The 24,941-nt window shown below is 43.1% G+C and overlaps 3 protein-coding genes across 5 annotated transcripts; all 3 read left to right on the top strand.

The window, feature by feature from the left end:
- The first annotated feature begins 918 nt into the window (after positions 1–918).
- Positions 919–4,825, top strand: LOC139422333 (GTPase IMAP family member 9-like). Of its 3 annotated transcripts, none has more exons than XM_071173530.1 (5): positions 919–1,163; positions 1,459–1,490; positions 2,222–2,272; positions 2,412–4,044; positions 4,468–4,825. In XM_071173530.1, the coding sequence occupies exons 2-4, from the start codon at positions 1,475–1,477 to the stop codon at positions 3,398–3,400; spliced, it is 1,056 nt and encodes a 351-aa protein (XP_071029631.1). In that variant the 5' UTR covers positions 919–1,163; positions 1,459–1,474; the 3' UTR covers positions 3,401–4,044; positions 4,468–4,825. The 3 variants fall into 3 exon arrangements, with proteins under 3 accessions (XP_071029631.1, XP_071029632.1, XP_071029633.1); XM_071173531.1 differs by having other exon boundaries at positions 4,610–4,824; XM_071173532.1 differs by having other exon boundaries at positions 2,412–4,090; positions 4,684–4,799.
- Positions 4,826–5,823: 998 nt separating this feature from the next.
- On the top strand, positions 5,824–16,815 carry LOC139422332 (E3 ubiquitin-protein ligase TRIM39-like). Its single transcript, XM_071173529.1, has 10 exons — positions 5,824–6,290; positions 10,719–10,852; positions 11,059–11,209; positions 11,686–11,769; positions 12,558–12,677; positions 12,893–13,039; positions 13,712–13,859; positions 14,288–14,314; positions 14,849–15,011; positions 16,419–16,815. Exons 2-10 carry the CDS (start codon positions 10,722–10,724, stop codon positions 16,801–16,803), a joined length of 1,356 nt encoding a protein of 451 aa, XP_071029630.1. The 5' UTR covers positions 5,824–6,290; positions 10,719–10,721; the 3' UTR covers positions 16,804–16,815.
- Positions 16,816–19,233: 2,418 nt separating this feature from the next.
- LOC139422331 (claudin-6-like) lies at positions 19,234–23,244 on the top strand. Its single transcript, XM_071173527.1, has 2 exons — positions 19,234–19,553; positions 22,003–23,244. The coding sequence occupies exon 2, from the start codon at positions 22,293–22,295 to the stop codon at positions 22,935–22,937; it is 645 nt and encodes a 214-aa protein (XP_071029628.1). The 5' UTR covers positions 19,234–19,553; positions 22,003–22,292; the 3' UTR covers positions 22,938–23,244.
- Positions 23,245–24,941: the final 1,697 nt, after the last annotated feature.

Genomic DNA, 24,941 nt, shown 5'->3' with positions numbered 1-24,941 from the left:
CTGGTTCTATCACACAGTGTGTAAACACACAACTGGTTCTGCCACACAGTGTGTAAACACACAACTGGTTCTGCCACACAGTGTGTAAACACAACTGGTTCTATCACACAGTGTGTAAACACAACTGGTTCTATCACACAGTGTGTAAACACAACTGGTTCTATCACACAGTGTGTAAACACAACTGGTTCTATCACACAGTGTGTAAACACACAACTGGTTCTGCCACACAGTGTGTAAACACATAACTGGTTCTATCACACAGTGTGTAAACACACAACTGGTTCTGCCACACAGTGTGTAAACACATAACTGGTTCTACCACACAGTGTGTAAACAAACAACTGGTTCTGCCACACAGTGTGTAAACACACAACTGGTTATATCACACAGTGTGTAAACACACAACTGGTTCTGCCACACAGTGTGTAAACACAACTGGTTCTGCCACACAGTGTGTAAACACAACTGGCTCTATCACACAGTGTGTAAACACACAACTGGTTCTGCCACACAGTGTGTAAACACACAACTGGTTCTGCCACACAGTGTGTAAACACACAACTGGTTCTGCCAGCAGCAAATGTTTTATCGAACAAGGAAGGTCAGTTAATAACAAACTCTAATTTACAATGACAGCCTACCCCAGACATATTGTGCACCTCCCTCTGAGACCCCCAATCACAGCCAGATGGGATACAGCCTGGATTTGAACCAGGGAATGTAATGACATCTCCTGCACTCAGATGCAGTGCCTTAGACCGCTGGGCCACTCGGGAGCTCTAAAGGAAAAAACAAGGTGTCAAACACTTGGTGAGTTAACTTTTCTTGAGTGTAGATTGAACCAATGGAATAGTCTAAAATGAGTAAACTATGCACATCCGGGGAACCCGTAATGCATCCTGATTGGCTGATATCACTTTCGATTTGACTCTAAATTATAAAGTTGACGTTCTAAAGCCTACAGTTCAAACCGATTTGATCAGATTTGTATATGCCTATATCTTCTCATTTAAATTATATCGTGAACTGGATTATTATGCAACGATAAACGATATAGTTTGTTATTTTAGCGTGTGTGAATGAATAAAGTTTCGGAGCGCTCGACCGAACGACGTTGTTGACAGAAATGAAGACGTAGAATTCTCCAGTCGGCAAATTCCGTAAGTAATGGACGTACATGATTCCTGCGGTAAAACAGTTATTTCTATTGGTTGAATATTCCTGTCCACTTTATTATAATTATCCTATGTATATTGTTATATGTCATGTTTTTCTTTCTTTCTGTGAAGTACTTGTGATGGTTTCGGTGTTCAGTAACTGTACAAAGCGGTGCATCGTGCCCTTGGGCCTGTACACAAAGCCTTATGAGATATTCAAATATACGTTCTGATCACACTAATTATCAGGCTACTAATTTCCTGCACATTAACCATATACACACCGTTGTTTTAATAGGTTAAGCTGCACAACTATGGCATCCAATGAGCGTGAGTATCATTCCTTATTCGATACATTGTTGGATCCCATTGGGCACAGACGTCAAACCAACGTCCATTCCACCACGGTTCAATGTAATTTAATTGAAATAACGTGGGAAACAACGTTGATTCAACCAGTGTGTTCCCAGTGGGATATTGCAATTGTTATTGCTGAGTAGGTCTGTATGTAGTATATAAGTATTATAGTATATTATACTGTATTATAGTATATTATAGTGTGTTGTGTTTGTGTATGCTGACTTCTCTAAATTAATTTCCATGTAAATAACAACAAAGTATATTTAAGCAATAAGACCAGAGGAGGTGTGGTGTAATGTACTGTAGCTAAGGGCTGTTCGTACAGACGACGACGCAACACTGAGTGTCTGGACACAGCCCTTAGCAGTGGTAAATTGGCCATATACCACAAACTCAAAGGTGCCTCATTGCTATTATAAACTGGTTACCAATGTGATTAGAGCAGTCAAAATAAATGTTTTGTCATACCTGTGGTATACGGTCTGATATACCACGGCTGTCAGCCAATCAGCATTCAGGGCTCGAACCACCCAGTTTATAATATACTTTATATTATAGTGTGTTGTGTTTGTGTATTTGTTTGACTTCTCTAAATGAATTTTCCATGGAAATGGACAGTAGAGTATGTTGTATGGTATGTCAGGAAGGGATCTGGGTTTACAGTATATTTAGTAGGTCTGTAACTTAACATGTTTTCATAGGTTCTCAACCGAAAAGGAGGAGGAAGAGCAGCATGGAGGAGCCCCCTTATTGTGAGTTCTATACATTTTAGTTTTGTATTCATCTGTACATAAATAAATACTTGTGATGGCCAAGAGAATAGTGCATGCTGGTCTAATTGTGTACTTTTATTGACTGTTGGTTGTGTGTGTGTGTGTGTGTGTTTGTCAGTGTCAGGCGATGCAGAGTTTAGAGTCCTTCTCTTTGGGAGAAGTGGCCGCAGTCAATTTTCTCTGGCAAACTTCATTCTGGGGACAGATGTGTTCAGCGATGAGCTCTGCCACATTACAGAGAGTCAGAGACACAGGAGCGAGGCGTTCGAGAGAAAACTAGCTGTGGTCAACACTCCAAACCTCTCTGAGTACGAGGCATCCCAGAAAGAGCTGAGAAGAGTGTTCAAGTTGTCTGTGTGTATGTCCTCTCCTGGTCCCTACGTCGTTCTCTTTGCATTCGACCTGAACAACATCTCACCAAGTGCAGCAAGCATCCTGGAACTCGTCACAAAGCATTTTGGGGACAGCATCTTGAACCACATGATGGTTGTGGTGTGTCATGTAGAGGAGAAGGAGGATTCAGCTCTGGAGGAGAAAGTCCAGACTAACAGAGACTTCAGGGAGCTCCTGGAGAAGTGTGGCCGAAGGTATCACCTCTTCAATGAGAGGAAGGCCCGGAGAGATGAGAAGGTTTCCAGACAGCTCCTTGGGAAGATGGATGACATGGTGAGGGAAAACGGATGCAGATTCTACTCCAATCACCAATACCAGGAAGCAGAGGAGAGAATCCAGAAAGAGGAGCGTTTCATGATGAAAGGGAGAAAGAAAGAGATGCTGACAAAGAGGAAGGAGCTGGAGAGCAGGTACACAGGGGAAGGTCTTGAAAAGGAGCTGCTGCAGTTTGAGACCGGGATAAGAGTAGAGAACCGAGCGAAGGCTGAGAGGAAGATCTCAGAGGTACTGGGATTTACTCTCACAGCAGTTGACTATGCTGCTGCAGTAGGTAAAGGGGCAGCTCTAGGGGCTTTATGTGGAGCGGTCGTGGGGTTTGAGGGTATGGCGGTGGGAGCCGCTGTAGGTGCCGTCGTCGGGGGGGGCATAGGAGGTGCTGTCAGTGCGGCATGGGGTTACCTCACAAACACTGCTGCACAAATGAATAGACGTTGAGACAATGCTGCTTACATCGATGATGCATTGCACAGTTTAACAGATTGTGTCATTTTGGTGTCGTTCCTGCCCAGTTTAACAGATTGTGTCATTTTGGTGCCGTTCCTGCCCAGTTTAACAGATGGTGTCATTTTGGTGCCGTTCCTGCCCAGTTTAACAGATTGTGTCATTTTGGTGTCGTTCCTGCCCAGTTTAACAGATTGTGTCATTTTGGTGCCGTTCCTGCCCAGTTTAACAGATTGTGTCATTTTGATGCCGTTCCTGCCCAGTTTAACAGATGGTGTCATTTTGGTGCCGTTCCTGCCCAGTTTAACACCACTGTGTAGAGGTCTGAGGCCAATCAGTTCAGTAATACATTTTATTTGTCAGTGAGAAAATATTCAGAGATGTATGTTTTGTAGATATTAGACGCTGTTGATTTGTTTTTGGCTGCTGATCTGGTGATGGTTTCTAGTCGGTTATTTTAAACAGATTCATTGTTAAAATACGTAATCATGAATAAAGGGAAGATCCTTTAACGATGGAATATTTAAACACGTTATAAATGTACTGTTGTTTTTGATGTCTTTGGAATTCCCAATAAATCTGTGTACATTTAAATAGGAAATAAATATAAATATACATTCTAAATCCATTTTAAATAGGTATGTAAATATAAATATACATTCTAAATCCATTTTAAATAGGTATGTAAATATACATTCTAAATCCATTTAAATAGGAAATAAATATAAATATACATTCTAAATCCATTTAAATAGGAAATAAGTATAAATATACATTCTAAATCCATTTTAAATAGGTATGTAAATATAAATATACATTCTAAATCCATTTTAAATAGGTATGTAAATATACATTCTAAATCCATTTAAATAGGAAATAAATATAAATATACATTCTAAATCCATTTAAATAGGAAATAAATATACATTCTAAATCCATTTAAATAGGAAATAAATATACATTCTAAATCCATTTAAATAGGAAATAAATATAAATATACATTCTAAATCCATTTAAATAGGAAATAAATATAAATATACATTCTAAATCCATTTAAATAGGAAATAAATATACATTCTAAATCCATTTAAATAGGAAATAAATATACATTCTAAATCCATTTAAATAGGAAATAAATATAAATATACATTCTAAATCCATTTAAATAGGAAATAAATATACATTCTAAATCCATTTAAATAGGAAATAAATATAAATATACATTCTAAATCCATTTAAATAGGAAATAAATATGCATTCTAAATCCATTTAAATAGGAAATAAATATACATTCTAAATCCATTTATGAAAGTTACAGAGTTATTCTTTAATTTTATATTACTGCTGCTGTATATGTCTCTATTTTGCCTAATAAATTCCTTATTTAAAAAAAATTAAAATAAATCCCTGTTTTTGCTTCCCTGTGGTATTCGTATTGTGTTAAAGCACATATCTGATCTTCCATTGCATACTGTACTGAAACAGTCTGACAGACAGTTCAATCAGGAGAGACCAGTCTGTCTCCCTGTAGGTTCTCTTTGCTCTTTCAGCTTCAACTCTTCCATCTCAAAGACATTCCACTTCATCTTTCCACCAGCCGTCCCTCCAGCACTCCTTCACAGCTAAACTCCTACACGGCTAAACTCCCTCCAGCACTCCTTCACAGCTAAACTCCTGCACGGCTAAACTCCTACACGGCTAAACTCCTTCACGGCTAAACTCCTTCACGGCTAAACTCCTTCACGGCTAAACTCCTTCACGGCTAAACTCCTTCACGTCTAAACTCCTTCACAGCTAAACTCCTACACAGCTAAACTCTTTCACAGCTAAACTCCTTCACAGCTAAACTCCTTCACGGCTAAACCCCTACACTGCTGCACAAATCCACTCTAGCAGGGCTCTGGTGTCCAGCCTTCCACAATGACTACTGGATCTCTGGCTGCAGAACCTACTGATACTGTACTGCACAGTACCTCTCTCTCATCTCTCTGTCTCCTCTGTCTCTGTGTGTGGCAGTTGAGGCTGGGGACGAGGCTAGCCACCACATAGTCTCTTCCACAGGCTCAACTGATACAGTACAGAGAGACAGCGCAGGCTAGTGGACGAGACTAGCTACTACAGGGCTAGCTCTGGTCCAGGGTGTTAGTGAACCTTCAGGAAGGCTCAGCGTTAGCAAGCCACACTAACACACCCTGGACCAGAGCTACTGCAGAGCCCGGTGCTGCTGTTTGACAGCTCTAACACCCTGGACCAGAGCTGTTTGACAGCTCTAACACCCTGGACCAGAGCTACTGCAGGGCCTGGTGCTGCTGTTTGTCAGCTCTAACACCCTGGACCAGAGCTACTGCAGGGCCTGGTGCTGCTGTTTGTCAGCTCTAACACCCTGGACCAGAGCTACTGCAGGGCCCGGTGCTGCTGTTTGTCAGCTCTAACACCCTGGACCAGAGCTACTGCAGGGCCCAGTGCTGCTGTTTGTCAGCTCTAACAGGGTCTTACCTAAGATTTGCCCCTTCTCCCCAAGTGTGCACTTGTTAACTTCACTTTTACTTATTTTAAATGAATATAGGAAATACAGAAATACGTCCTCTAGCCTATAGTCCATGGCTCCACCAATCAAATGCTTTTAAGTTTGTGGGGAGTGGTGAAGTGCACACTTCAGGAGGAAGGAGAGATAATTGGGACGTAGCCAATGTCTAAGGTTACAGACTCCTCCCAAAGCAAACGCCTGATTGACTGACAACAGCTGAACACACCTGGATTAAACCCCACCCACAAGCACCTTTCTAGGAACTCACACCTGTCACCTGGTCTCTGAATACAGGAAGAGACTCAGACTGACTAGCGACCGAAGCTCTGAGCACCTGGAAAGGAATAAGTGGGACAGGTAGGTTTAACTTGTTAACATCGTACTAAACACAGGTTGTAAATATTGAACACAGCTTGGGAACAATAAAGCTTATTCTAATCAATCCTCCTTGTCAGGACGTCGGCTCTCTGTTCAGAACAGTACGTGAAACATCCGTTTTCTTTTATATCATGGTTACGACTGAACAGGTCAGGACGTCACTCTTCTCAGTTCAGGAAGTCCCAACTTTATAGGTACTACACTGTTTGTTTTTAACTGGTAAAAGAGAGAAAATACAATACCGCTTTGAGGTAAAACAAACAGTTGTGATTGTAGTGAGAATAACAGCTGGAAGAGGTCATGCAGGTGTTGAGTGTTGTGTTGATTCCTTCATTATGTAACAGAATACTTGGCGTTACCTGTTCTACTGCATACCAAGGAATTTTACACTCTCTGTCTCTCAAACACACAGACAGAGAGACAGACATACACAGACAGACAGACAGACAGACACAGACAAACAGAGAGACAGAGAGACAGAGACAGACAGACAGACACAGACAGACAGACAGACACAGACAGAAAGAAAGACAGACAGACAGACAGACAGAGAGACAGACAGAGACAGACAGACAGACAGAGACAGAAGGGGGGGAATAAGGGGGGAATAAGTGGGGGGGAATAGGTGACATCTACCCTCTTTCTACATGTCCTTGTTCTGTATGTCGTGTTTTGTAATATTTGTTTTGTACCCAGAACTCTGGGTCTTGTTGTTCCTGTCTGCTCTTTTAATAAACAATATTTGAACGAAAATATAGGCTGCATCCTAAATGGCACCCTATTCCCTATGGGGCCCTGGGTCAAAAGTAGTGCACTATCAAGGAAATAGGGGGGACTAAGTGGGGGAGATAAAGGGGGGGAATATGTTGGAGGGGCATAAAGGGGGTGAATATGTTGGGGGGGAATAAGTGGGGGATAAAGAGGGGGAATATGTTGGGCGGGGGGAATAAGTGGGGGGATAAAGGGGGGGAATATGTTGGGGGGGATAAAGGGGGGGAATATGTTGGGGGGGAATAAGTGGTGGGGGATAAAGGGGGGGAATATGTTGGGGGGGGAATAAGTGGGGGGATAAAGGGGGGGAATATGTTGGGGGGGAATAAGTGGGGGGGACAAGGGGGGAAATAAGTGGGGGGGTATTTATTCCCCCCTTATTCCCCCCTTGACCCCCCCCACGTACTCCCCCCCTTTACCCCCCCACTTATTCCCCCCCAACATATTCCCCCCTTTATCACCCCCTTTATCCCCCCCAACATATTCCCCCCCTTTATCCCCCCCACTTATTCCCCCCTATCCCCCTCCCCCCTCCCAACTGCTCAGGTGGCAGGACCATCACATGCTGCCCAAAGGTAGATTAAAATATTACAATTGAGAGTGCGTTAATAAATACAAATTCCCAGCGCCGACTCGTCCAAGTAGGAGAGGAAAGGCTGCCAGATTTGATCAAATGTTGATCATTTATTGTTCAGAATATATCTCATTCTTTTTAAGTGTACAGTGTTTGCCAATTCACTGAGCCATAATTTGGGCGCTTCCCTCATTTTCCAAAACAACAAGATTTTTTTTGTTGCAGAAATTAGACTAAGAGATGAGTTGTTTTTGTGGGTTGGATCCGTTTAGGGAATCAGACACTCCCAGGATTATCAGAAGCGGGTCTGGGTCTATTGAAGTCTCCAGAACTTCAGGATTATCAGAAGAGGGTCTGGGTCTATTGAAGTCTCCAGAACTTCAGGATTATCAGAAGAGGGTCTGGGTCTATTGAAGTCTCCAGAACTTCAGGATTATCAGAAGAGGGTCTGGGTCTATTGAAGTCTCCAGAACTTCAGGATTATCAGAAGAGGGTCTGGGTCTATTGAAGTCTCCAGAACTTCAGGATTATCAGAAGCGGGTCTGGGTCTATTGAAGTCTCCAGAACTTCAGGATTATCAGAAGCGGGTCTGGGTCTATTGAAGTCTCCAGAACGTCAGAGGGGATCCTAGATGCACACTATATTTAAGACAAAATACTGTATGTTCCCTCTAGTCAGTGTCAACATCTTAACTTCAGTAGCCCTCCACTGTCCTTGGGTTTCAGAACCGATGAGTTTTATAAACCTCTGTCCTTCTTCAGCTTGTTATTTATCAGCAAAATGGGAAAGAGGTTATTGAATGAATCAGTCTTTGTTATTTCACCTTGGAAAGTATGGTTGTATTATATTCCTTGCTGAGAGAAAACACTGCCTTAGGAAAGTATTTTTCGTTACAGCCTTATTCTAAAAGGAATTAAATAAATAAAAATCCTCAGCAATCTACACACAATACCCCATAGTGACATCACAATACCCCATAGTGACAAAGCACATTTTTGGGGGGGCAAATTTATTAAAATCTATGAACCGAAATACCTCATTTACTCAGACCCTTTTGCTATGAGACTCAAAATTGAGCTCAGGTGCATCCAGTTTCCATTGACCATCCTTGAGACGTTTCTACAACTTGATTGGAGTTCACCTGTGGTAAATTCAATCGATGAAAGGCACACACCTGTCTATATAAAGGTCCCACAGTTGACAGTGCATGTCAGAGAAATAACCAAGCCATGAGGTTGAAGGAATTGTCTGTAGAGCCCCGAGACAGGATTGTGTTGAGGCACATATCTGGTGAAGGGTACCAAAACATTTCTGCAGGTCACCAAGAACACAGTGGCCTCCATCATTCTTAGATGGAAGAAGTTTGGAACCACCAAGACTCTTCCTAGAGCTGGCCGCCCTGCCAAACTGAGCAATCAGGGGGAGAAGGGCCTTGGTCAGGGAGGTGACTAAGAACCCAATGGTCACTCTTGACAGAGCTCTAGAATTCCTCTGTGGAGATGGGAGAACCTTCCATAAGGACAGCCATCTCTGCAGCACGCCATAAATCAGGCCTTTTTGGCCAGATGGAAACCACTCCTCAGTAAAAGACACGACAGCCCGCATGGAGTTTGCCAAAGGGCACCTAAAGACTCTCAGACCGTGAGAAAAAAGATTCTCTAGTCTGATGAAACCAAGATTGATCTCTTTGGGATGAATGCCAAACGTTACGTCTGGAGGAAACCTGGCACCATCCCCACGGTGAAGCATGGTGGTGGCAGAATCCTGTTGTGGGGATGTTTTTCATTGGCATGGACTGGGAGACTAGTCAGCATCGAGGCAAAGATGAACATAGCAAAGTACAGAGATATCCTTGATGAAAACCTGCTTAAGAGCTCTCAGGTCCTCAGACTGGGGCGACGGTTCACCTTCCAACAGGACAACGACCCAAAGCACACAGCCAAGAGAATGCATGAATGGCTTCGTGACAAATCTCTGAATGTCCTTGAGTGGCCCAGCCAGAGTCCGGACTTGAACCCGATTGAACATCTCCGGAGAGACCTGAAAATAGCTGTGCAGCAACGCTCCCCATCCAACCTGACAGAGTTTGGGAGGATCTGCAGAGCAGAATGGGAGAAACTCCCCAAAAAGCAGGTGTGCCAAGCTTGTAGTGTCATTACTAAGAAGACTCAATGCTGTAATCTCTGGGGTCTAAATACCAATATTTAAGTTTTTTTGTTCTTAATAAATTTGCAAAAATGTCTAAACCTGTTTTTGCTTTGCTTTTCATTATGGGGAATTGTGTGTGTAGCTTGAGGGAGGGGGGGACGGGACAATTTAATCAATTTTAGAATAAGGCTGTAATCAAACAAAATGTGGAAAAAGTCAAGGGGTCTGAATACTTTCTGAAGGCAGTGTAACCCAACTGACTAGTTGATTAAGTTGAACATTGAAGCGAGTGAATACTGTGGCTTTTAACGCACACTCTCCTTCCATTGGGGAAAAATGAATGGGGGAAACCTTCAATAACTTGTTTAATTTTTTTTTATTTTTTTAAACTGTACCAGGGAACTCTGTCTGGCCAATCAAATGGAAGTGAGAAGAACATGAAGGTATTCCGAGAGACCTGACATTACATTTCATCTCTATATTGATATGTAATGGGGTGCAACTTTGGGTTTTTAGAAGTGAGGGGACGACAATGATAAAACTGGGGGGGGGCATGATATATATTTTCCAAACAGTCTACGCGACCGCTCGGAGACGTCCGCATGGTCCTAAAGCACACCGGTGCCTCGTTTTTGTATCACATTACAATGGTAATGGGCGGAGATAAAAATGCAATTTCAGAATGTGGGGTGGGGGGGCATGCCCCCAGTGAAAGTTGCTTCCCTGTTAATGAGAGACGGTACACTACAGGTTTCTGTTACTACAAAGTGTTTCATGCTCAATCTCGTAGTATGTTGAACTTGGACCTTTTAGAAAAAGGGGAATTGGAAAGGTCGAGAGATGGATCATAGGGGCAGAGGGAAAAGAGGGGTACGGAAAGGATGAGTTGATTGATTTCTATGGTGTTCTTCCAGGGCATGGCATCTACCATCTCTACCATCAGCCTCGTCTCCGAGAGGCACTTCCTGTGCCCGCTGTGTAAGGACATCTTCAGCAGTCCCGTGACTACTCCGTGTGGCCACAGTTTCTGTCAGGACTGCCTGTGTGGGTACGTCCCCCCTTTATCTTACGATTATAAAAAATTGAGGTCTAGGGTGTCTGATATCGTTTGTTGAACTTTATTGAAAGCATTGCAGAGGATCCGTACGTTGTTGTTCACTAGCTCTGAAGCTCAAATAGTGCATGAGTAAAACATGGACTGGAGTACTGAGAGCATCATCAGAATAATAAAAACATGGACTGGGCTCATTACAGGTACTGGACCCGGCACCGTTCAGACTACTGTCCCCTCTGCAAGAGGTTGTTCCATTCCAGGCCAGACCTTAGTATCAACCGCATCCTGGCTGACGTCTGTGACAACTACAGGAAGACACGGACTGAGAGCCCTGAGGAGAGCCATGACACGGTACTCTAGTGACCTTAGTGCAACATATTGTGACATTAAGAGGTTCAAGAGGCTACGGTGTACCTGTAATAGATACCTTGGTGTCATGATACCTTGATGTAATCCTCTTGATGGCATGATACCTTGGTGTAATCCTCTTGATGTTATGATACCTTGGTGTAATCCTCTTGATGTTATGATACCTTGATGTCATGATACCTTGGTGTAATCCTCTTGATGTTATGATACCTTGGTGTAATCCTCTTGATGTTATGATACCTTGGTGTAATCCTCTTGGTGGCATGATACCTTGGTGTAATCCTCTTGGTGTCGTGATACCTTGGTGTCATGTTACCTTGGTGTAATCATCTTGATGTCATGATACCTTGGTGTAATCCTCTTGGTGTCGTGATACCTTGGTGTAATCCTCTTGATGTTATGATACCTGGTGTAATCCTCTTGATGTTATGATACCTTGGTGTAATCCTCTTCTGCAGCCACAGGTTGTAGACATTGACCAGATGATCCAGGAGCGACTGAAGAAAGTCGACAGACTCAGACACTCCCTGCAGCTCCTCAAAGTGAGTCCCGATCCCAAATGGGCCCCTAGCTCCTACACCAGGGCTCTCCAAGCCTGTTCCTGGAGAGCTACCTAACTCCAACTCCAGTTATAACTAACCTGATTCAGTTTATCAACCAGCTAATTATTAGAATCAGGTGCGCTAGATTAGGGTTGTAGTGAAAACCTACAGGATGGTATCGCTCCAGGTACAGGGTTAGAGAGGTCCTACAGGATGGTATCTCTCCAGGTACAGGGTTAGAGAGGTCCTACAGGATGGTATCTCTCCAGGTACAGGGTTAGAGAGGTCCTACAGGATGGTATCTATCCAGGTACAGGTTTAGAGAGGTCCTACAGGATGGTATCTATCCAGGTACAGGGTTAGAGAGATCCTACAGGATGGTATCTCTCCAGGTACAGGGTTAGAGAGGCCTACAGGATGGTAGATCTCCTGGTACAGGGTTAGAGAGGCCCTACCAGATGGTATCTCTCCTGGTACAGGGTTAGAGAGGCCCTACAGGATGGTATCTCTCCAGGTGCAGGGTTAGAGAGGCCCTACAGGATGGTATCTCTCCAGGTACAGGGTTAGAGAGGTCCTACACCCTACGCCCTTATGTAGATCTAGATGAGTTAGACAAATCCACCACCCTTACCACATACATGTTTTGTCCAATCACACCTTATCATCTTAAAGTGATGTGAGATACAGACATGTATTTTATCCAATCAGAACTGATGTCTGAGATATTGACATGTCTCTTGTCCAATTAGAACTCGTCTGAGATATTGACATGTCTTTTGTCCAATCAGAACTCGTGTGTGAGGGAGGTGCGTGAGAGCCAAAAGGTGTTCTCTGCCCTTGTCAGTTCCATGGAGAAGAGCCACAAGGCCGTGGTGGCAGCCATTGAGGAGAGACAGGGGGAGGAGGAGGTCTGTAATGTACAGTAATACTCTGATTTATTTATGAATTTATAAACTTAGATTAAATATAATAACAGATTGGATTTCTTTACCTCCTTTCTTGTGAATGAGTTACAAAAAGCACTTTACATAGTAAGGGGAAAACTCACCTCATCCACCACCTATTGACAGAATACAATGTGATTATCAATATACCAAATGTAACAATGTTTGTGTTTCTTTAGAGGATTGTTGAGAAGCTGGTGAAGGAGCTGGAACAGGAGATTCTACAGCTGAGGAATGGAGACACTGACCTGAGGCCTTGTCATTCTCAGCAGAGCCATGATGAGCTCTGTGGTGGTGGTGGTGGTGGTCAGAAGAGTGTTGCAGTGGTAAGCATGGCGTAGGGTGAAGTCGCCCCTAGACGCTAGTTTTGGGCCAGTTTAGCATTTTCTCCAATAATGGTTAAGGTTTAGATTGAGGGAAAGGAAGCTGATCCTAGATCTGTACCTAGGGGAAACTTCACCCCAGAGCGGTAATCATATACTTAAGCAATAAGGCCCGAGGGAGTGTGGCATATAATCAATATACCAGAGCCAAGGGCTGTTCTTATGCACGACGCAAAGCAGAGTACGGACTGGATGCAGACCTTAGAACTGGTTACCAACGTCATTAGAACAGTACAAATACATGTTCTTTCATACCCGTGGTATACCACGACATTCAGCCAATCAGCATTCAGGTCTCGAACCACCCAGTTTATAATGTCTGATATACCTCGGATTTCAGCCAATCAGAATCCAGGACCCAAACTACCCGGTTTATAATGTAGATTAGGACACAGTAGGTCTACATGATGATCTTTACTTCATCATGTCTTCATTTCCATTAACAGAAACAGAGTTTCTTAATTATCATGACTTAATTTCCAAAAAACGTAACAGTTTCTATCATGACCACAGAAGAAAAGACTTGAACCCTTAAACTAGTCCCCCAACCACTTATATTTCATCTTAAAATATAATATAAAATATAAAAAATATTGTCCTCTATGAACGTTGCAGAGCACCACTTCCACCACCGGCTACTCTGAGAGGAGGGACTGGTCCAAGGTTTCCATGGAGACAGACCCCTGTATGGGCGTGACCAGGAGAGCAGTGTCAGACCTGATGGACGTGGTTAAAGGAGAGCTCCGTAGACTCTCTAAAGCTGGTCAGTATTTACACTACAGATACGATCATGTCATCCTGGATCCATCTCTTACTGTTCTACATCCACCCTCAACACTTTAGTAGACCACATGACTTGTGTTGATTAAACATCTGTCAGCATCTGCTAAATGATTACAGATCTGTTTGTCTTGGAAAAACTCTTATGGAACTGTTATCTTTAGGGTGAGTGAAATGTCAGATCTGTTTGTCTGGGAAGGATTCTTATGGAACTGTTATCTTTAGGGTGAGTGAAATGTCAGATCGGTTTGTCTGGGAAGGATTCTTATGGAACTGTTATCTTTAGGGTGAGTGAAATGTCAGATCGGTTTGTCTGGGAAGGATTCTTATGGAACTGTTATCTTTAGGGTGAGTGAAATGTCAGATCTGTTTGTCTGGGAAGGATTCTTATGGAACTGTTATCTTTTGCAGAGCTGAAGAAAATACAGAAATACACAGGTATGTCTCCACCTGCCCAAAGAGTTAGATACGCCATAATATCTATTTTTTTGTTGTTCTTAAAGGACCAGTGCAGTCAAAATTCAGTTTTTCTGTGTTTTATATCATATTGTACAACAGCTGATGAAACTAACACTGTAAAAGTGTGGGAAAGTGTTATTTCCTGACTGTATCTTAATCAGCAGGTGTGCGTGGGCGGAGGTTTAGGCTTTCCATTGTGACATCACAATGTGGTAAATTGGTTAATAGACTAATAAGAAAGAGAGTTCCAAACCTCTCTGCCAATAACAGCTAGTCTTCAGTTTTCCCCTCCCCCCCTCAGACCACTCCCAGACAGTCCTAGCCAAAATCTTGCTTGAGAAATACTTTTCAAATTTGTGCCCATTTTAATGGAAATACATAATTATTACTCAGAAAACAATTTGATATTGAATTAAGAATGGCGGCGTTGGGCCGTCAAAGTATTTGTTTTACCAAGGTGAGTTTTCTGTTGCCATGGCACTTATATGTTTCTCTCTCCATCCTCTACCCTAGTAGACATCTCCCTGAGTCCCAAGACGGCCCACGCCTTCCTCTCGGTCTCAGACGACCGGAAACAGGTGCGACACACAGACAAACACCAGGAGGTCCCAGACAACCCCAAGAGGTTTGACCGCGTGGCCAACGTCCTGGGAAGAGAATCCTTCAGCAGCGGCAGGTACTGTAATGTCCCTCTTTATACTGTTTGCCTATATAATAGAATTCTATATCTATGTATCTATAGTATCATAAAGATCTATGATCATATATCTATGGTTCTTAGAACGGCTGTCAGGCCGTCTGATATGGTTTGTTTGTTGAACTTTACTGAAACTATTCACTCATGACTCTTTACCTTAACTAGTGCTGTAGTAAAACATGGACTAGATTTCAATACTAAGCTCATCAGTTGTATTGATGAAAACATGGACTGGACTTCAATACTAAGTTCATCAGTTATAATGATGAAAACATGGACTGGATTTCAATACTAAGTTCATCAGTTATAATGATGAAAACCTGGACTGGACTAGAATACAAGGTTCATCAGTTATAATGATGAAAACATGGACTGGACTTCAATACTAAGTTCATCAGTTATAATGATGAAAACATGGACTGGATTTCAATACTAAGTTCATCAGTTATAATGATGAAAACATGGACTGGACTGAAATACAAGGTTCATCAGTTATAATGATGAAAACATGGACTGGATTTCAATACTAAGTTCATCAGTTATAATGATGAAAACCTGGACTGAACTAGAATACAAAGTTCATCAGTTAGAATGATGAAAACATTGATTCCATTCCAGGTACTACTGGACTAATGTTGATTCCATTCCAGGTACTACTGGACTAATGTTGACTCTATTCCAGGTACTACTGGACTAATGTTGATTCCATTCCAGGTACTACTGGACTAATGTTGACTCCATTCCAGGTACTAATGTTGATTCCATTCCAGGTACTAATGTTGATTCCATTCCAGGTACTAATGTTGATTCCATTCCAGGTACTACTGGACTAATGTTGACTCCATTCCAGGTACTAATGTTGATTCCATTCCAGGTACTACTGGACTAATGTTGACTCCATTCCAGGTACTACTGGACTAATGTTGACTCCATTCCAGGTACTACTGGACTAATGTTGATTCCATTCCAGGTACTACTGGACTAATGTTGACTCCATTCCAGGTACTAATGTTGATTCCATTCCAGGTACTACTGGACTAATGTTGATTCCATTCCAGGTACTACTGGACTAATGTTGATTCCATTCCAGGTACTACTGGACTAATGTTGACTCCATTCTAGGTACTAATGTTGACTCCATTCCAGGTACTACTGGACTAATGTTGACTCCATTCCAGGTACTACTGGACTAATGTTGACTCCATTCCAGGTACTACTGGACTAATGTTGACTCCATTCCAGGTACTAATGTTGACTCCATTCCAGGTACTAATGTTGACTCCATTCCAGATACTAATGTTGACTCCATTCCAGGTACTAATGTTGACTCCATTCCAGATACTAATGTTGACTCCATTCCAGATACTAATGTTGACTCCATTCCAGGTACTACTGGGAGGTGGAGGTGGGAGAGAAGATAGAGTGGAACCTGGGCGTGGCCAGACAGTCCATCAACAGGAAAGGGAAGTTTACAGTCAGCCCAGCCAATGGCTTCTGGACACTGAGCCTAAAGAGCGGGGGTCAATACGTAGCTAACACCTCCCCCACTGTCACCCCCGTGGGCCTGGAGCAGAAGCCCAGGAAGGTGGGGGTGTTTCTGGACTACGTGGAGGGCCGAGTGTCCTTCTACTGCGCGGAGACTGGGGTTCACATCCATACGTTTACAGATGGCTTCACTGATAGACTACATCCACTCTTTAGTCCTGGGAGGCAACATGGGGGCAGGAATATCGCTCCTCTGACTATTAGTACTGGCTTCTGTAGCATCTGAGCCCCCTGACTTAACCCCCACGCCTGGAATAGTCATTTAATCATGTCATTATGTAGCCTAATGTAGAATAAGGCTCACTCGGTCCTCTCTCACGTCTGCATTTTGAGTGGGATAAACCGGCTTCTTTCCTAATATTGAGTTAATGCAGTGTCTGTGTTATCAGGCAATGAGCTATAATTTATTTTAATTATAATTTATGACAGCATATATGACCCCTCAAATGTATATTTTTTACAAAGTGTTGACTTTTTAAAAATTCTGTGCATCATTAAAAAATCTGTAAATTATTCACATACATTCTAGTTCTAGAATGTCTGAGTCATTTCATAAACCATGCTGCAGGCCCTAACTATTTGTTTGATAACAAGAAACCTTGACCATTCATGTATCAACCTTGTCCAGTCATGCTACCTAGCTAACAGCGGGCCACCTAGCTGGCCACCTAGCTGGCTAACAGCTGGCTAACAGCGGGCCACCTAGCTGGCCACCTAGCTGGCTAACAGCTGGCTAACAGCTGGCTAACAGCTGGCTACCTAGCTGGCTGGCTAACAGCTGGCTACCTAGCTGGCTAACAGCTGGATAGATACTCCAGGTGATGTGCTTGAAAGGTAGGATCGATCATCTCTTTTTCTAGTTCCCCTGTGACTGTCTGGCGCTCCTAACTTCTTAAAGGTCCAATGCAGACATTTTGATTTAAATGTCAAATCATTTCTGGGTAACAATGAAGTGCCTAACTGTGATTGTTTTCATTTGAAATGGTCAAAGAGAAACCAAAAAATTAGCTTCTAAAAAAAAAGAGCAATTTCTCAAACAATAATTTTGCTAGGACTGTCTGGGAGTGGTCTGAGTAGGGGAGGGGGAAACTGAAAACTAGGTTTGGAACTCTCTTTCTTATTGGTCTACCACCAATTTATGAGCTGGTGATGTCACCAGGCAGGCCAAAAATCCATCCCACCAGAACAGGCTGTCATTTCAGACCGGCTTTTTAAACAGCTCGTACACTACAAGGGCGTTATCAGAAATTTCACAAATTGCACAGATTTATTCCAACCTCATAGTGTGGAAATATATATAAACACAGAAAGGTCTAGTTTTTGATTGAACTGGGCCTTTAAAGTTGTCAGCACTACACATGCTCCCACCCACTACAAGACTATCCACTACAATACCATCCATCCACTACAAGACCATCCATCCACTACAAGACCATCCATCCACTACAAGACCAGCTATCTACTACAAGACCATGGTGTTTACCTACGGAGCAGCAAGGTGAACTGCCCCTCCTTGCCTTCAGGCTCAAACCCTACACCCCAACCTCCCGAGTGGCGCAGCGGTCTAAGGCATTGCATCTCAGTGCTAGAGGCATCACTACAGACCCTGGTTTGATTCCAGGCTGTATCACAACCGGCCGTGATTGGGAGTCCCATAGGGTGGCGCACAATTGGCTCACAGTCGTCCGGGTTAGGGTTTGGTTAAATAAAAAAATAAAAAACCCTGAGTACTCCGTTCTGGTGTCTTGGTCCTCCCACCCCTAGGGGAGGGCAGCTCCCACTCAGCCCAGTCAAAGCTCTTCTCTGTCCTGGCACCCCAATGGTGGAACGAGCTTCCTCATGAAGCAGCAGAGTCCCTGTCCATCTTCTGAAAACGTGTGTACCTCTTCAAAGAGTATCTTAAATAAGACATCCCAGTCTTATTTCCCCTCCAACTTAAATTAAACTTCTCTTTTCCTACAAGCACTGACCTTGCTGATAACTACTTCAGTGAGTTGAGTGTCCCACCTTGCTATTTTAAGATGAATGCTCCGACTGTAAGTCACTCTGGATAAGAGCGTCTGGTAAATTACTTAAATGTAAATCGTAAAGAAAGTTTTATTTCGATCCCTGTCTGTTCTCCCAGTACTTCCTGTTTCTTTCGTGGGTTAGTTGAATTCCCGTCGTTGATCAGCATGGTTAACGGGTTGATGGTTGGTTACCACAGCTACAACGGTCCTTTCGTAACTTCCAAAGGTCAAGTTAAAGGCAGGTCTTTAGGAGACAGGAGACATGTGAACAGGAGGTAGAATAAAGGGAGAGAACTGAACTAGAGCCCTCTGTGACCCGCCTCAGTCACCAACTTCAGTTGAACACATAAAACATTAGAAACAGGGAGATGAAAAGAATGGAGCACATCAAAGAACAAGCGAGGCGAAAAGATGAAAAAGAAGACAGAATGGCTTGTTGGCCTGGATGGATGGAGGAATGAATGGATGATGGTGTGGGGGTGTCGGAGAGAGAGAACAGCAGTGGAGAACAGAGTGTCATTGTACTTGAACACCAGGCACTGGGAGACACACACACACACACACACAAACACGGCTACACACACTGTCACACACGCTTACACAGACACACTGACAGACACACAAGCGTATGCTTCTACCCACTGCCACACAGACTTGCACTAGCTGGCATCTCAGAGGGCAGCCCTCTCTCCAGTCCTGTCCTGTCCTGGGTGTTGAAGCTAGCTGGATGTTGAAGCTCTTCGCCCCTCTGCAGAAGCCAACCTGACCTCTCAGGTCCTCGTTCGTACCTGTGGACTGAGCTGAACCTTCAAGGCCTCTGTCTCTGCCTCCCCCTGAACCAGCCAACCGGTTACCTACATCCACCTCTGACCTATACAACCACAGCTCCACAGGACTGCTGAAGAACACGCTGCTTCTCCAACGACTGCTTGGAAGAGGAGAGGAGATCCATCACACTCCATCTGAGGTGACTAATGTACTCTAATGTATTGTTTGTGTATTGAAAATACTACGGCATTAGTAGAGTCAACAAAAGCATTGTGGTATTGAAACCTTCCACCTCAAGGTTAAGAATGTGCATTCCGTAGCTTGTTGGACCTGTCTGTGTCAGGATCTCACTGTCTATTATACTAATGTGTTTATTCTCTTTTAGGATCTCACTGTCTATTATACTAATGTGTTTATTCTCTTTTAGGATCTCACTGTCTATTATACTAATGTGTTTATTCTCTTTTAGGATCTCACTGTTTATTATACTAATGTGTTTATTCTCTTTTAGGATCTCACTGTCTATTATACTAATGTGTTTATTCTCTTTTAGGATCTCACTGTCTATTATACTAATGTGTTTATTCTCTTTTAGGATCTCACTGTCTATTATACTAATGTGTTTATTCTCTTTTAGGATCTCACTGTCTATTATACTAATGTGTTTATTCTCTTTTAGGATCTCACTGTCTATTATACTAATGTGTTTATTCTCTTTTAGGATCTCACTGTCTATTATACTAATGTGTTTATTCTCTTTTAGGATCTCACTGTCTATTATACTAATGTGTTTATTCTCTTTTAGGATCTCACTGTCTATTATACTAATGTGTTTATTCTCTTTTAGGATCTCACTGTCTATTATACTAATGTGTTTATTCTCTTTTAGGATCTCACTGTCTATTATACTAATGTGTTTATTCTCTTTTAGGATCTCACTGTCTATTATACTAATGTGTTTATTCTCTTTTAGGATCTCACTGTCTATTATACTAATGTGTTTATTCTCTTTTAGGATCTCACTGTCTATTATACTAATGTGTTTATTCTCTTTTAGGATCTCACTGTCTATTATACTAATGTGTTTATTCTCTTTAATCATTAGTATGATACTGTAATTTATAAACTAGGTGGTTCAAGCCCTGAATGTTGATTGGCTGAGAACCGTGGTGTACCGTATACCACGGGTACGACAAATCATTTCTTTCTACTGCTCTATTTACGTTGGTAACCAGTTTATAATGGCAATAAGGCACCTCGGGGGTGTGTGGCATATAGTCAATATACCATGACTAAGGGCTGTAATCCAGGCACTCTGCGTTGTGTCGTGCTTAAGAACAGCCCTTAGCTGTGGTATATTGGCCATATACCACATCCCCCCCAGGCCTTATTGCTTAAGTATCTGATGCCTATTCTTTTTTTAAACAATGTGGCATGAAACTAGAGAGGGGAAACTAAAGATAAAGGTCCATCCCCTGTTAGACAATATGTTAATCATAGTCTTATTTCATCACCCCACTGGGCACAGACGTCAGTTCAATGTCAAGTTTGGATTTACATTTGGTTGAGTTGTCAACTAACCGTGAATTCAACTTGAAATGAACAACAGATGTCACCATGTCATTGGGTTTGGGTTAAAATACTTTTTGATCCGATAAGTTTTCCACGTTGATTCAACGTCATCACGTAGATTTTTTGTTGTTGTTGAAATGACGTGGAAACAACGATGATTCAACCAATTTTTGCCCAGCGGGTTAACCTCTATCAATTTTGCCGATACAAGTAGTGATTGATCCATCTATTGTATCAGTCCAGCTGTTATTTCTCCCTGTGTAATTAAGAACAGAGTTAAACCGAGCTGGGTCCTCAGTCAACAGAGCCTGGGCCCACTGTACCAGTCCTGTATGAAAGCCCTGCTGTGTTCCGATCCTCCTCATGTTTTTCTGAGATAACCCAGTGTTCAGGCCAGGCAGTCGTAGCAGCTCGTAGCTCCAACACCCACAGCAGCACAGTCAATGGAAACCGTTCTCTCTCTGCTCCTTCGGGTCCACACTGGAATCCAGTCACTCTCAGCCCCCCCCCCCCCCCCCTGCCTGTTTACAAATAGTTATGATAAACATTAGTTACAGTAGCTAAACACTGGGATTATTTGGACTTTTAAATGTTTATTAATGCTATGCTAATCTGTGTAGGATTCAGTAGACTGGGTGAATGGTACTTATGACTGACAACACAGCTCTTATCTCTCTCAGTAGATGCCTACTGGACAACACAGCTCTTAGCTCCCTCAGTAGATGCCTACTGGACAACACAGCTCTTAGCTCCCTCAGTAGATGCCTACTGGACAACACAGCTCTTAGCTCCCTCAGTAGATGCCTACTGGACAACACAGCTCTTAGCTCTCTCAGTAGATGCCTACTGGATAACTTTTATTTGTATTGCTTTGAATCTTTTTAAGGAATTTATCTTATCAACACTTTTTTCTAGCTAGCTATTTGTGTAGGTAGCTATCAAGTAAACACAATGATTCATGATATGATTTGCTATTATTCTGGTGGTTTAGAAGTTCATTTGCATAAGTGCAGTTCAGAAATGTCCTCAACTGGATCACTATACTAACCACTGCTTTTATTTCATCTGGTTGTTAGGACGTTCGGCCTCGTCTGTCCCCAGTTGGCCTCCACATCAACCAGAGAGAAGGAGAGGGGCAAGAAGAAGAGGAGGAGGAAGACATCTGTTTTTCAAGATTTCGGGGGTGCATAGACTTTCCACGGCTTGGGACTATTTTAGTGAGACAAAGAGAAAGGACTTTAACATCCCAGTAACAACCAACGTGGTACAAATACTTACGAAAATCCAGCCAAATACCGGTAGACATCGTCAACCGTCACCACAACCGTTACTACTGCCACAACAACAACAGCCTGACACCTTAACCATGGCAACCACCGGCATGCAGCTCCTGGGCCTGATCTTGTCTCTGGTTGGCTGGGTGGGCGGCTTCCTGGTATGCTCTGTTCCGCTGTGGCGCGTCACTGCCTTCATCGGCAACAACATCGTGACGGCTCAGATCATCTGGGAGGGGCTGTGGATGACCTGCATCGTCCAATCAACGGGCCAGATCCAGTGCAAGGTGTACGACAGTCTCTTGGCCCTGCCCAGCGACATGCAGGCGGCCCGGGGCCTCACCGTGCTCTCCGTCCTCCTCTGTGGCCTGGCCCTGGCTCTAGGTGTGGTGGGGGTAAAGTGCACCAAGTGTATTGGTCAGAATAGTCTGAAGGCTCGTATTGCAAGGATCTCCGGCTTTCTGTTCGGCATCGCTGGGTTTCTCTACCTGGTTCCTATCTGCTGGACGGCCCACTCCATTATCAGGGACTTCTATGATCCCCACGTGGCCGCGCCGCACAAGAGAGAGCTAGGCCCCGCCCTATACCTAGGCTGGGGGGCGTCGGCCTTGCTCCTGATTGGTGGGTCGCTGCTGTATGCGGGGTCGAGTCCTCCCGGCATCCCCGGGTCTCCGACCTTCAGCAGCGACAGCAGCCCCCGTAGAGGACCTGCTGCTCAGGTCAAAGGTTATGTCTGATCGGAATGCCACAAAACCCCATGATTCCATGATTCCGAGATTCTATGATTCCATGATTCCGCCCTGACAACATGAAAAACCCTCCTCTCTTAGTATTTATACTTTTTAATACTTTGGAATGTTAATGTTGTTATTATTATTCGGTGGTGCTTTTTGTCATTCTTTCAAAAGATGCACTAGGAGGTTATGAAGGGAATTGTGAAATCATTTTGCTATTTCATGTGTCCCTGTTGTCCTCCGATAACCCTATTGTCTGTCAGTCTGTCTGTCTGTCAGTGTAAAACCCAATAAAATCATCAGCCTTTCATTTCCTCTCTGGGAAACTCCTCTGTGTGAATTCATCTATTCTGGGATACAGTAGCCTGTATTCGCCTCAAACCAAAGGATTAGGATGGTCACCAAGAGTAAATGTCTTGGCATTGTAGTGGGCCAATGGAACATGTTGTCATGTCGTCACCATTGTGACCTGTGAGTGGTGGTGCAGATTGGAACGGAACAATGGAACAATGGGGAACTGTGTATGTGTGTACGTCTGTGAGTGTGTGGTGTAGCGCTGATGGAGAGAGCACCAGCCAAGGGCCTTTTTCCCAACCAGCTACCACTCATCCTCCATCTCCCATCAGGTCATCACTACAGACTGTACAGTTATCTCCATGTTTCAATGTCTCCAGTCCAGTCTAGATATCAAAACTGGGCTCCTGTCCTCAGTTCTTCGGGGACACTGCCTGCGTCCCAAATACCACCCCATTCCCTATACAGTTCCATGCTTTTGATGGAAGCATAGAGCTCTGGTTTAAAACTAGTGCACTACAATGGGCTCTGATCAAACAAAGTGCACTATATAGGGAATAGGGTTCAATATAATTTAAGACTCAGACTCCAGTCCAGTCCAGTCCAGCAGAACCAGGCTCCTCACAAATGATTGGCTGACAATGACATCATCGGGTGATGATGTCATTGTTATCGTTGCCATACACCGTAAGACAGGGTTCGTCAGCAAGGGGTGTTTGCCTCGGGGCCCAAAAGGTTTTCAGAGCTAATGGTTGGCGGGCCGGAACACAATTAGCATATAACAGGAGCAAAGTTAATAGAGGCATACAGCACAAATGGAACAACGTTGTTTCTGAACACATGATTCATACGTAATACATTTAATGACAATAACATAATCATTTTGAATTGATTAAACTCCTAAAATCACCAATGTCTTCTTTATTCAGTTGTTATTGTTGTGTATGTCTCTGTGCGTTGATTGGCAGGGGAAAAACAGCTCTAAGAATAGTCTACTGGAGGCTACGCTAGTTTTATTGGCAGGGAAAAACAGCTCTAGAATAGTCTACTGGAGGCTACGCTAGTTTTATTGGCAGGGAAAAACAGCTCTAGAATAGTCTACTGGAAACTACGCTAGTTTTATTGGCAGGGAAAAACAGCTCTAGAATAGTCTACTGGAGGCTACGCTAGTTTTATTGGCAGGGAAAAACAGCTCTAGAATAGTCTACTGTAGGCTACGCTAGTTTTATTGGCAGGGAAAAACAGCCCTAGAATAGTCTACTGGAGGCTACGCTAGTTTTATTGGCAGGGAAAAACAGCCCTAGAATAGTCTACTGTAGGCTACGCTAGTTTGATTTACGTCAACATTCCTTCAGAACAATTACCTTCCATCTACTGGAAGATCTGATGTCAAATCTCCAAACTGTTGATTGAGTACATTAGAAGAAATGACAAACATCTCTCCATTCAAACGGTAAGTGTGTGTGTGTGTGTGTGTGTGTGTGTGTGTGTGTGTGTGTGTGTGTGTGTGTGTGTGTGGGATGTGTGGAGCGCCAGTAATAACTATTGTATTCATGAGACATAGTTGACATCCTTCAGATTCTACAGTTGCAACGCTGTTATAGCTACTTTAATTATGATAAGACATTTCATAAGATCTATCCATCTTATAAATGTGACAACCCATCCAGCCCTACCAGCTAACAGTAGAGACTAGTAGAGACAGAGACACAA

This window comes from Oncorhynchus clarkii, chromosome 12, assembly GCF_045791955.1.
Source record: "Oncorhynchus clarkii lewisi isolate Uvic-CL-2024 chromosome 12, UVic_Ocla_1.0, whole genome shotgun sequence".
NCBI classification, from domain to species: domain Eukaryota; kingdom Metazoa; phylum Chordata; class Actinopteri; order Salmoniformes; family Salmonidae; genus Oncorhynchus; species Oncorhynchus clarkii.
The sequence above is the reverse complement of the archived record's forward strand: the minus strand, read 5'-3'. Positions and strand labels throughout refer to the sequence as shown.